Raw genomic sequence first — 13,025 nt, 5'->3', positions numbered from 1 at the left:
GGCCTCAAATGAGACCTGTCTCCTCAAAGCGAGGAGTTTCCCGGCCAATGCACCAAATGTTATAGCCACTCTTTCCGGGAAACAAACTCACTCAGAAGGACAATGCAGATAGTGGAGTGCAGTTTATTACACCGGCGGGCCCAAGGCAAAGTCTCCTCTTAGCCAAGGACCCCAAGTTTAGTTTTATAAGAAACTGCCAAACTCTTTTCCAAAGTGGCTGTGACATTTATATTCCTACCAGCAATGTATAAATGATCCAGTTTCTCCCTCTGCATCCTCACCAGCATTTGGTGTTATCACTATTTTTCATTTTAGCCATTCTAATAGGTATGCACTAATATATCATCGAAAAAGCAAGAGAGTTCCAGAAAAACATCTATTTCTGCCTTATTGACTATGCCAAAGCCTTTGACTGTGTGGATCACAATAAGCTGTGGAAAATTCTGAAGGAGATGGGAATACCAGACCACCTGACCTGCCTCTTGAGAAACCTATATGCAGGTCAGGAAGCAACAGTTAGAACTGGACATGGAACAACAGACTGGTTCCAAATAGGAAAAGGGGTATGTCAAGGCTGTATATTGTCACCCCGCTTATTTAACTTCTATGCAGAGTACATCATGAGACATGCTGGGCTGGAAGAAGCAGAAGCTGAAATCAAGATTGCTGGGAGAAATATCGATAACCTCAGATATGCAGATGATACCACCCTTATGGCAGAAAGTGAAGAGGAACTAAAAAGCCTCTTGATGAAAGTGAAAGAGGAGAGTGAAAAAGTTGGCTTAAAGCTCAACATTCAGAAAACTAAGCTCATGGCATCTGGTCCCATCACTTCATGGGAAATAGATGGGGAAACAGTGGAAACAGTGCCAGACTTTATTTTTTGGGGCTCCCAAATCACTGCAGATGGTGACTGCAGCCATGAAATTAAAAGACACTTACTCCTTGGAAGGAAAGTTATGACCAACCTGGATAGCATATTAAAAAGCAGAGACATTACTTTGCCAACAAAGGTCCGTCTAGTCAAGGCTATGGTTTTTCCAGTGGTCATGTATGGATGTGAGAGTTGAACTGTGAAGAAAGCTGAGTGCCGAAAAACTGATGCTTTTGAACTGTGGTGTTGGAGAAGCCTCTTGAGATTCCCTTGGACTGCAAGGAGATCCAACCAGTCCATCCTAAAGGAGATCAGTCCTGGTTGTTCATTGGAAGGACTGATGCTGAAGCTGAAACTCCAATACTTTGGCCACCTCATGTGAAGAGTTGACTCAATGGAAAAGACCCTGATGCTGGGAGGGATTGTGGGCAGGAGGAGAAGGGGACGACAGAGGATGAGATGGCTGGATGGCATCACTGACTCGATAGACATGAGTTTGAGTAAACTCCGGGAGTTGGTGAGGGACAGGGAGGCCTGGCATGCTGTGATTCATGGTGTCGCAAAGAGTCAGACACGACTGAGTGACTGAACTGAACTGAATATATCATTGTGGTTTTAATTTGTATTTCCTTAATAGCTAATGGTACTGGGTAGCTTTTCATGTGCTTATTTGACATTTGTACGTCCATCCTTTCTACTGAAATATCTGCTCAAGTCTTCTGCACATTTCCAATTAAATTTTTAAAAAATTTATTTATATTTGACTGTGCTGGATCTTCACTGCTGCACAGGCTTTCTGTAGTTGTAGCCAGCAGGGGTATTTTTCAATGTGGTATGCAGGCTTCTCACTGCAGTGTCTTCTCCTGTTGCAGAGCATGGGCTCTAGAGTGCAAGTTCAGTAGTTATGGAACATGGACTTTGTTGCCCCATGACATGTGGGATCTTTCCGGACCATGTATTAAACCTGTGTCCCCTGCTTTAGCAGGTGGATTGTTAACCACTGAACCATCAGGGAAGTAAGTGTCTTTGCACATTTTCTAATTGGGTTTTTTTAATGCTGAGTTTTGAGGTTCTTTATATATTATAAATACTAGTCCTTTGTTGGATAAGGATTTTTTTGTCCATTTTGTAGCTTGTATTTTCATCCTCTTAAAAGGGTCTTTCACAGAGCAGAAGTATTTAATTTTTATAGAGTCCAATTTATCAGCCTTTTCTTGTATGGATCATGCATTTGGTGATACCTCTCTGTTGTATTCCAGATCACAGATGATTTACTCTTATTTTTCCCTAGAAGTTTTATAATTCTACATTTAATTCTATAATCCATTTTCTAGACTTTCATATGAGGTAAGAGGTTTATGTCAAGGTAAATTTTTTTATTTTTTGCCAACACATGTCCAATTGTTTCAGCATTATTTGTTGAAACAGCTGTTTGTCCTCCATTGAACTGCTTTTGCATCCTTGTCAAAAATCTGTTAGGTATATGTGTATAGGCATGTTTTTCGAGTTATTTACTGATCTATGCATCTATCCCTCTGCCAAGACCACACTGTTTTGATAAATATAGCCTTATAGTAGTCCTTAATATCAGGTACAGTGAGTCTTCCCACTTTATTTTCTTTTTCTATGAAACAAAGGTTTTTTTACCCTTTCACCTGGGAATAAACTGAAATCTTACAGAAAAGTTGCAAGAATAAAGAATAGTACAAAGCACACCCATATACTCTTTATACAGATTCATCTATTATTATGATTTTGCTGTATCTGCTTTATCATTTGCTTCTCCCCTCTCTGCAAACATATATATGAAACTTCTTTGGTAAAGCACTTGAAGGAAAATTAAATGCATCATGACCATTTACTCCTAAATATCTTAGTATGTATTTTATAAAACTTGGATATTTTCTTGCCAATATAATGATCAACCTCAACAGTTTATCACTGACAAAGACCCTTAAACATATACGAAAGAAAGTGAAAGTGTTCGTTGCTTAGTCATGTCCTACTCTTTGCAATCCCCATGGACTGTAGCCCATTAGGCCCCTTTGTCCATGGAATTCTCCAGGGAAGAATACTGGAGTGGGTTGCCATGCCCTTCTCCAGGGGATCTTCCCGACCCAGGGATCGAAGGGGGCCACCAGGGAAGTCCTTAAACATATATATATATACATATATATATATATGTATGTATATATATATATATGTTTTTCAGTGTATCATCTAGATGCATTGAGTTATCAGTTGCCTCCTTTGGTTATTTAAATTTTGATCATCTGGTGAAACTGTCCTATAATAAATTGAGCTTTTTGTTTGAACCTACAAAAATGGCATGATTCAACCTAACATAGAAACTTTATTAAGGCTTTATACATGTAACCTGACCTCTCTGATGCTCAGTTTCCCCCATCCGTTAAGTGTATGTATGGATGTATGTGCTCAGTCCTGTCCAGTTGTTTGCGACCCCGTGGACTATAGCCTGCCAGGCTCCTCCGCCCATGGAATTTCTGAGGCAAGAATACTGGTGTAGGTTGCCATTCCCTACTGCAGAGGACCTTCCCCACCCAGGGATCAAACACTGACTCTTGTGTCTCCAGCACTGGCAGGTGGAGTCTTTACCACTAGCTCCACCTGGGAAGCCCTCTATTAAGCATAGATATTAATAATTTCTCTCCCATGAGTATCATTGGGAGAGTTAAATGAAGTAATGTATGTAAAACCTGACACATGAAAGGCATTCTATACATATGAGCTGTTACTATCGCAGCCAGGCCCTGTTAAGGAATCTTGGTTTTGCTCTTCTTCTCTTGGACTCCCCCCAGCTACAAGCAAAATCACTACAGAGACAAAGTGGTGAGAAGGCCGGGCTACCTCAGCTCTGACATTTCAGTTTCCTCATCTGGCAAATGGGGAAATGCTTCCTACCCCACAGCCGTACTATGAGGTTTAATGGCATATGTGTGAAAGTCCCTGGACATAGACTAGGTTCTTAAAAAAGAGAGAGAAAAACAGGTGATTCTTAATCTGTTGTATGAAGAAAACAGGAATATCTATCACAGTTAAAAAAAAAAAAATTCGAACATAACGTGGAATCATCCTAAGGCAGTAGAAAGGAATGAACAAATGCAGTTCGAGCCGAGGACTTGGGAATCTGCATGGGTTAGAGACTGATCTCTCGGTCAATTACCTGACCTTTGGGAGCTTCAGTTTTATCATTTGTAATTTGGGGATAGAAATCAGTGCGTATCCCAGGGGTTTTTGTGTTAATTAATGATGCCGAGCTGTAGTCGGGCACTCTGTCGACACCTCCGGAATCAAGGACGAATGACTAAAGCATTCAGCCGTGAGCTGCCGAGCGCTTCCCCGGGGCTGGCGCATCCCGGTCGCGTCCCCGCCTCGGCTGGCAGCGCCCTCAGGCTCGGCGCGAGCGCGGTGCCCCCCGCCCCGCGCCCGGCCCCAAGCTCCTCCTCCCGCGGCCGCGTCCTCCCCCGCGACGGCCGGGCACCTGGCAGACGCGCGGCGGCCGGGGAAGCGGGAGGCGACCCTCGGGCGGCGGCGGGCGGCGGGGGAGGGGTGCGGGCGCACAGATGGGAGCAACTGAGAAGAGCGGCAAGAAGAGCCGGAGGCTGTTTTCTTCGTTGCGGCCGTGGAAGGCGACCCGGCGGCTCTGGCGGACGCGCTCGGCTTCCAAGGCTGCGCAGGGTGAGTGTGGGCGCGGCCGCGGGACCTGTTACTGCGCCCCGCGGGCGCCGGCCTCCTACTGTTGGGGGGCTGCGGTGGCCCCGAAGGCCATAGGTGGCATCTCCCGCTGGTTTCTCGGCCGCCACCGCCACCCCCTCCCCAACTCCCCGGGACCCACGGGCGGGGGCGACGCCGCCTGGATGTCTGGCCCTGCCTGGGCGACCCTCCATCCTGACTCTTGGCCGCAGGGACTAGACCAGTACCGGAGCTCCCTCGGGGTCGCTCAAAGACAGCCCTCTTCCCGCCCCTCCATCCCCCTCCACCCTTGAGCGTCTCCCCTTGGTCCAGGTGGTTGCAGCTTGTTTATTTCCCGCAGAAGTCCCTGGGTGTCCGTTTGGCTCTGAGCAGAGAGAATCCGGGGTGCTTTGGAAAAACAGTTTGCATCCCCCACCCCCGAACACCTGGCCGGCACCTGCAATGCAGTACCCGTTGGGGGAATTAATCCGATCCAGGTCTGCCTTTGAGGTCCTCCCCATCTGGGCCCACCCCTTTTCCAACCTGTTATCATGTACGCTCTAGTCACGATTGCCTATTCCCCAAACACATTCCACCTTGTCCTCAACTAGGCCTTCACTCACATGTATTCAATCACTGACCTGCTGCGTTCATTCATCCCCAAAATGTTTATTGAGCTCCCCAGTGTGTCAGGGCCTGGAGAGAACCAAATAGACAAGGCCACAGCTCACAGAACGACTTCCAGAGGGGGAACCGACATTACACACGTCAGACCGGTCAAAATCCCCATTACAATTGCCGTGTGTACTTGGCAGGAATCAGATCATCTGCTGGGAGAGGCAAAAAGGTAGAGGGGCCCTGGCTTACATGGACGGGGGCCAGGGAGGGTCTCTGAGGCGGTGCCATTGCAGCGGAGCCTGAAGACCGATCCGGAGTTACTCCAGCATGCAGCCAGGGTGAGAGCATCCTGCCGGAGGCAATAACAGGTGGAAAGCATCCCAGTGCCTGAGCTTAGCAAGGGGAAAGTAAGGGAGACAGGGCCTGCTCAGGGTCTGGGTAGGATGTGACAAGGAGTTGGGATTTTATTCCAAGTGAGCTGGGAAGGTACTGCATGTTCCCAGCATGTTCTGAGCACAGGGACCTGATCGGATATGCTGGCTCACTGCGCTCTCTCTATCTGCAGTGGCCATGCGTTGGTCTCTCAGCCTGGCCAATTCCTACCCATCCCTCAGGACTAGCACAAATGCCATCTCCTCTGTGAAGCCTTTCCTGGGGTTCGTGCCACCTGTAGCCTCTCTTTTGGTATTTTGTCATCCATAGGGCATTCGTCACTGCTCGTCTGTTGTTACAGGTTCCATGTGGGCAAGTTCTCATCCACTTCATCTTTGCATCCCCCACCAAGCTAAGTCAGGATTTGGTACTTTTTAGATACCTGTTTGCTTGTGTGTGTCTGTGTGTCTCCTGTCTTGTCCTTTTCATCTGTTTCCGTCATGTGAGCTTTCTTCTTCCGAGGCTAACATGCCTTGAGTTCTAAAATGGCCGACCAGGGCCAAAGGCAGACTGCACCAGGGCCGTCATTGGTGTTGGCGTCACCCCCACCTCTACCCCAGGGTTGTTTGGAAGATTAAATGAATTAATGAGTTAATAATTGTAAAGTGCTGGCACACAGTAAGCATTGTAAAGAGAAATTTGACAAAGGGCAAAAGCAATTTTCAAATATTTATCTATTGTGTTAGAAACAAGCTTTTCAATTATGGATAGTTAGGGAGACTCTGGCTTGGCGTTGTCATCTTGAAGGCTTTCAAAGGATTTATTCTTACTTTTGGTTAGTGGGCCAATTAAATTCGTTTCTCATTGCATCAAATGGTTGCCGAAACTTAGTAGGTCTGAAGGCTGACCACCCCCTTTTATTTTTCTAGCTTGCCTGAGTAGTTGAATAGATTGGTAATTGCAACAAGTATTGCTTTAGTGATACTTACATGCATAATGTTACTCCGGATGTTGTGTGAATGTTTTACAAAAGAGGAATAAATGGATATTCCCACTGAAGTAAATTGGGTTAGGATAAGTTTTCTAGTTTTAACGATTTTTAAACCCAGGTGTATACTGTGTACACAGCCATCCTCTCCTCTTCTCTGTTCCCATCCTAGACTTCACCCATGGATTCCCAGGGCCCACTGCCATGTCACACCTCTCTTTTCTTCAGTAGGATCTTGGCTGATCACTATATTTCCTTACTTCCCCTCCCCCCCTTATAACCTGGAGATGGGGCCATTAAAATGTCTTATGTTATATGATACTTTACAGAACAGCTCAACTATGAGGTCTTGTTAGATGTTAACAAATCTTGGAAGGAGGGAGGACGGATGGTATTTATTTCCCCCGTTTTAGAGATGAGGAAAGTGAGGCAAGAGACCAAGTAACTTGCAGGAATTCACAGGACTGGTGTGTGGCTGATTCAGGCCTGGTTATCCACACAGCTTCCTTTCTTCCATGTCAGATAAAATAAACATGTTCCAATATCTATACTCATAGAAGGAAGGAGTAAAATGAATGAATATTATGCAATGAGTGAAATCCATATCCAAATTTTATTTAATTTTTCTTAAAGGTGGCCTGAATTTCTCATGATGATGTCAACATCACTTTGGGCATCTATAATCATATGGTTTGGTGCCAGACAGACTGTGATTTAAAGCTGCCACTGATGAATGCACACTAATAAATGGTGTGATCTTGGGCAGGGTGCTGGATCTTTCTAAAACTCGTTTATCTATCATACATAAGATAGGAATGATATTCCTGTGTCAAGTCACTGTGATGATTAAATGGGTTAATGTGTATAAAGTGCTTGGTACATAATAGCTCACAGGTGGTGGTTATTTTTATTAATTTTAGTCCAGATATTCAACCATATGATCACACCTCAAATATGGGAAGTTCAGTGGGGGGTGGGGTGAATCATGACTGGAAACTCCTTAGGGGTAGCAGTCCCTCTGGACCAACTGGAAGGCCTTCCTTGTCAATAGCCTTCTCTCCCCTCCCCCCCCCTTTTTTTCCCACCAGGAGACTACAGGTGAGAAGTAGCATAGCTTCTGGGAATCCCTAGCATCTTTTCAGCTTAACATTGTATCCTGAATGTAGATGAGTGTAAATATGTTTACTTATTTATTGGATAATACATGAATGGATAAGTAATAATTGAATCCTCTAGGATATATATATTGATTCCTTAATTCCTTGCTAACACTCAGTGGTGTCAGCCTTTTTGGTGGGTGTGAAGTGGTATTGCCTGGTTGTTTTATATCGAATTTCCCTGACAAATAATGAAGCTGAGGATTTTTTCATATGAATATTGGCCATATGTGACTAAGACATGTGTGAATGCTTGTTTATGTCTTTTCCCATTTTTTTCTTGGGGGTTTGTTTTTTCCTTATCTACTTATAGGAGTTCTTGAAATATTCTGGTTACTAATGAGTTATTGGCTTATATGTCCAAGCAACTTTAAAAACTATACTAACCATGCAAGCTGTTCTAAATGAGCAAGCTGTGCTCCAGTAGAAATTAACCCCCCAAATTGCTTTCATCTTTTATAGAGAATCACATTTTAGTCAAATATCAAAGCTTTTAGGTTATTGAGCAGGAAGCAAATAGTTGGTGGAAGTATTTTGTGAGCAGTAGACTTTCCTAGTCCTTGAAATGATGGTAGAAAATGGGTCTTATGTTCTTCCCACCAGAAATTACCTCCCACAAACTGTGGTGGACCAAAGTGCCCTTGCCTGAATTGAAGTTATTCTTTGTAAAGTCACAGGTTGGAACTGGAGTCAGTCTCCATCAGCAGGCAGTGTTTCCAGGACTAGTTACTTGGAGGAAAGAACAGAACACTTGTCAGGTGACCTGTGGTTTATACTCTCACGGCCATTTTCCTAACCATATGTCCCTACAAACAAATCACAATGAATGGAGATAATGATCACTACCTAGGGATGTTGGAAAGATCAGATGAGATCATAACTATGAAAGGACCATGTAAATGCAAAGTATGTTTGCTAGGCCGAGGGGAGTAACCAAGTCTTTGCCAGGGTGGGACCCATAACCTTTGGGCCCCATCCCTTCTACTGTCTGTTCTGCATACAGGTGCCTGATTGTAGGCAGTGCGGGCTCCAGACCAGCAGCAACAGTGTCTCCAGAACTTGTCAGAAATGCCAATCCCTGGCCCCCACCACAGAGCTGCCCAGTCAGAAACTCTGGAGGTGGGGCCCAGCAGCCTGTGTTTAACCAAGCCCTGCAGTCATTCCGATGTACACTGATGCTTGAGAGCAGGCCTAGTGGGATGTGCAAAGACTTTAAAGACAGCGAATGTAGGATTTTCAATCTTAACTCTCCCATTTGCCAGCTTGTGTGATGAGCAGTTTACTAAGCTCTCTGCCTTCCAGGCTGTCACTGATAGAAGGAAGAGGATGTCACTTCCCTCCCAGGGTTTGTGAGAAGTCAATGACAGGCAGTGTCCAGGTTCTGCCACCATGTAGCTGTGTGTCCTTCAGCAAGTCTCCTTTCTTCTTTCTGCCTCAGTTTTCTCATCTGAAAAAGATGGCCTGGGACTTCCCTGGTGGTCCAGTGGTTAAGGTTCCTTGCTTCCACTGCAGGAGGCACAGATTCAATTTCTGGTCTGGGAACAAAGATCCTGCATGCCTTGCGGCATGGCCAGAAAAAAAAAAAATTAAAAAAAAGAGATGGACCAGCAAGTGTTAACATGCATGCGGCACAGCTTGTTGTGTGCCAGCCATTGTCCTAAACATGTGAATATTTTAATTTTGTTTAGTTCTCACAATAACCCTGTTTTACAGTCTCTGTTTTATGAATGAGAAAACTGCAGCACCAAAAGGGTAAGTAACATTTTCAAAGTTACACAGCTAGTAAGCTTGAATTCAAACATAGGCAGTGTGCTGTGAAAGTCCTTGCTTTAAAGGCCATGCTTGGCAAGTCAGTTCTCTTTAAATGTATGGTGCCGCTGATGAGAAGAGTGCCTGGCACACAGTAGGTACTTGCCTTGTGGCTTGGCTTCTACCCAGCTTTTCTTATAGGCATGCTGCCCTCCTCTGTGATGCCCTTAATCACAAACCCCCCTCCCCCGTCCACCCCCAGGCAGCAGTTTTCTCACTCCAGACATCTCTCTCATGGCCACTTGGATGCGCTGAGCAAATCAAACAGAGGCTTGGCTGGGGGAGGACCAAATGTGGTGGTGCAGGCGAAGTCACCCTCCTGTCACCCTACCCTGGCATGTTTGGAAAATGAATGACTAAGCCAGAAGAGGGTCCAGGCAAGTTACCGAAAGAGCATTAGGTTTGCCTAATTTGAGACATATCCTCCAAGTCTCTTTTGCTCTCAGATTTCCAAGGGAATGTGAAAGCTTTTTTTGCTGAGTTTTTCTTCTCAGTAAAATTTACAGCTGGGCAGTTGAACCCACAGTGTTAACAGCAGCATTTTTTTTTTTTTTCATTGTTATTTTGCTAGGACAATGGAAAGCCTTATTCTCTTTCAATTCAGGGTGTCACTCATTGTTCTTGAAAATTCTTTTTGGTTTTGCTCTCAAGATGGCCTCCCTTGCTGGGCATGACTCACCAGTCTAATGACTCAGAAGTGGCATCTGAGAAGACAAGGCCTGTGTGGAGCTGTGAAGGGACTTGTGGCCGGTGGAGCCTGCCTGAAGCCTTCCCTAAACTTGGTTATTGAGATGGAGCATCATTTCCATTAATGGTTGTTTATAATGGTTGTTGGTACCAGTTTAATAGGAGCGTAGGATCTGCCAGAGACACTGCCTTGTTCTGGAAAGCTCCAAGGCTTGAGTTCATCCTTGTTCCTCAGCTGGGTGTGGCCTTGACGTGGCCACATCCTTGTTTACTGCGGGCCAGGCAAGACTTCTGAGAATTACCAAACACTGCTTAGAATGGCCACAGAATCAGACAGTCTAAGGCTTCTGTAAAATCTGTATCATGAGGGAGAATAAAGGCTTGTTTTATCTGAAGAAGACCAGATCTCTTTCGACTTAATTTAAAAAATAAGGATGAATAGAAAGATGAACATATATGTGATAAAGCAAATTTAGTAAATATACTTGAAAATGTTTGCCATGCAATTCTTTCAACTTTTTGTATTTTGAAACTTTTCAAAATACAGTGTTGAGTAAAATGCATGTAGCCTTAGAAATGACCACACTCTTGGAAAGAAAATTGTTTCCTTGTTAATATGAATGACAGCCCCTCTCCCTCTTCCTCAATCCTCCCAGCCTTAGTTTTTTTTTCTTGGAAAACCTGCTTGATTAAAAGGGGCCTGGAGTGAGCCTGGCAGGACTTGAGCTGATCCTTTATGCCAGGGCTATATAGTTTTCCTGATATGTAATTCTCACAATAGCCATATTAGCTGTTTATTATTTTCTGCATTTTACGAGGAAACTGAGGTGCAGAGGGGTATGCTTGGTCCAGATCAGTAGGTGATAATAGTAGTCTTAACAGCATTTATGGAGCCCTCCCTTTATGCATCATGTTTTGTGCCGTGTACTTGACATGCAGTAACTCATTGAGCCTCATCCTGCCCTAGGAGGTAGGTGCCTTATTGTCTGCATCTTACAGATCAGGAAATAGAGACTGAGGGAGGCGCAGGAATGTATTCCAGCCACCTCAGGAGCCAGGAAATGGCAGAGCTTGTGTTTGGACCCGGCCTCTTCTGCTCTTCTGTTTAGACCCATGCCTTGGCCTAATGGAGTTAATCAGCAGACCTTGTGGAAAGCTCTTGTTCTGAGACCACAGGCTCTTTAAGAACAGAATGTTCTGTTCAACACTGTATTATTCTTTGTGTTCAGAGCAGTGTCTGGCATAATGAATATTTATGGGATGAAAGAGTACCTGGATGGTGGCTCTTAGCACCTCCTTCTTCACCCTATCTGCCCCTAAAGGAGCTCTGAACTGGGCACTTTTTGGATGCCCTGGCCTTGGTCCTTGGAGATGGAGATGCTTATTTTTTTTGAGGTGATTTATGGGCCAGCCTGGCCCATTTGGTGGCCAGTGAGGAGTTCCAGTGAAGGCAGATGTTTCTCATTGGCCTTTTTTTCAAAGATGAGCATAGAGTTATTATGCACTGTCAAGGAAAGATGGAAAAAAAAAACCAAAATACTTTGGAGGAGTCTTTAAATTGTGGCAGCTAGCAGTCAACTCCAGGACCCCTGCTGGCCATGAAAAGCTTTCGCTCCATAGCTGTGTTTGACTTGGGCTGCAGTAATGAGCAGGTAAACACTAGCAATTAGTTCTCTTAATGTGCCCAAGTATGTTGATAATTATACTTTACATTTATATAGAACTTAGTTTACAAAGTGGCATGTCTATTCTCTCTTTTGATCTCCTGAACATCCTGGGGAACATACACAGGGCAGGAGTGATTAGCCCTACTTTACAGATGAGGAAACTGGTAACAGAGAGGTTAAGTCATCTGCCCTACACAACTCAGGTAATAGTGGAGGAGGTAGGTCTTCACCTTCTTACCTGTCCTCCCTCCAGCAAAACTTCCATGTCAGTATTGTACTGGGGATGAAAGTAGTAGGTTGGTTTATTTTTTTAAATAATTTTTTATTGGAATATAGTTGATATACCATGATGTGTTAGTTTCTGCTGTATGGCAAAGGATGTATTTCTTTTTGTTGTTCTTCTTCCAACTTAGTGAGGGCCTGGATTGGGCCAGTTAATCTTTCTGGATATCAGTTTACCAATCTGTATAATGGGGAATAAACACTGCCCATTAGTGAGTGCACTTGGAGCTAAGGAGGTTGTGAGAGTTCAGAACTTTTAAAACAATTTCTGAGTGAAGATTTTTGGAAGGGACTGTGATAACTCTGATCCATTTCCCACAAAAATAAGCTAAATGGCACCTCCCCTGGCCACGCTACCTAAAATAGCACCTCTTTTACCTCATTATCATGCTTCAATTTTATTCACAGCATTCACTGCCATTAATTATATGTTTGTATTTATTTGTTTATGGCCTGTCTGAATCCTCCCACCCAAATGTGACTGCCACGAGAGCAGATACTTGGTCTGTTTTCCTGCACTCCTGAGTCACTGGCAGGTGGAGTTGTGCCTGGCACAGATAACCACTTGTTGAGTAAATGAATGAAGGAATGAATTGGAGCTATGTAATGATGCTTTTGAACTGTGGTGTTGGAGAAGACTCTTGAGAGTCCCTTGGACTGCAAGAAGATCCAACCAGTCCATCCTAAAGGAGATCAGTCCTGGGTGTTCATTGGAAGGACTGATGCTGAAGCTGAAACTCCAATACTTTGGCCACCTCATGCAAAGAGTTGACTCATTGGAAAAGACCCTGATGCTGGGAGGGATTGGGGGCAGGAGGAGAAGGGGACGACAGAGGATGAGATGGTTGGATGGCATCACCGACTCGATGGTCATGAGT

The 13,025-nt window shown here is 44.6% G+C and overlaps 1 protein-coding gene across 2 annotated transcripts in view; it reads left to right on the top strand.

The window, feature by feature from the left end:
- The first annotated feature begins 4,334 nt into the window (after nt 1–4,334).
- The window catches only part of DNAJC6 (DnaJ heat shock protein family (Hsp40) member C6), a 170,630-nt gene continuing 161,939 nt past the window's right edge, over nt 4,335–13,025 (top strand). Inside the window, exons 1-2 of one of the 2 annotated variants that reach the window (XM_043461066.1) lie at nt 4,475–4,573; nt 9,416–9,454. In XM_043461066.1, the coding sequence (XP_043317001.1) occupies nt 9,430–9,454 (25 nt within the window). In that variant the 5' untranslated portion in view covers nt 4,475–4,573; nt 9,416–9,429. Of the gene's footprint in view, nt 4,574–9,415; nt 9,455–13,025 lie in introns of both variants that reach the window. The other variant, XM_043461065.1, reaches the window with a different exon arrangement.

The sequence above is a fragment of the Cervus canadensis genome, chromosome 2 (genome assembly GCF_019320065.1).
Source record: "Cervus canadensis isolate Bull #8, Minnesota chromosome 2, ASM1932006v1, whole genome shotgun sequence".
In the NCBI taxonomy this organism is placed as follows: Eukaryota; Metazoa; Chordata; class Mammalia; order Artiodactyla; family Cervidae; genus Cervus; species Cervus canadensis.
Note: the sequence above shows the minus strand (reverse complement) of the source record. Positions and strands in the feature narration are given on the sequence as shown.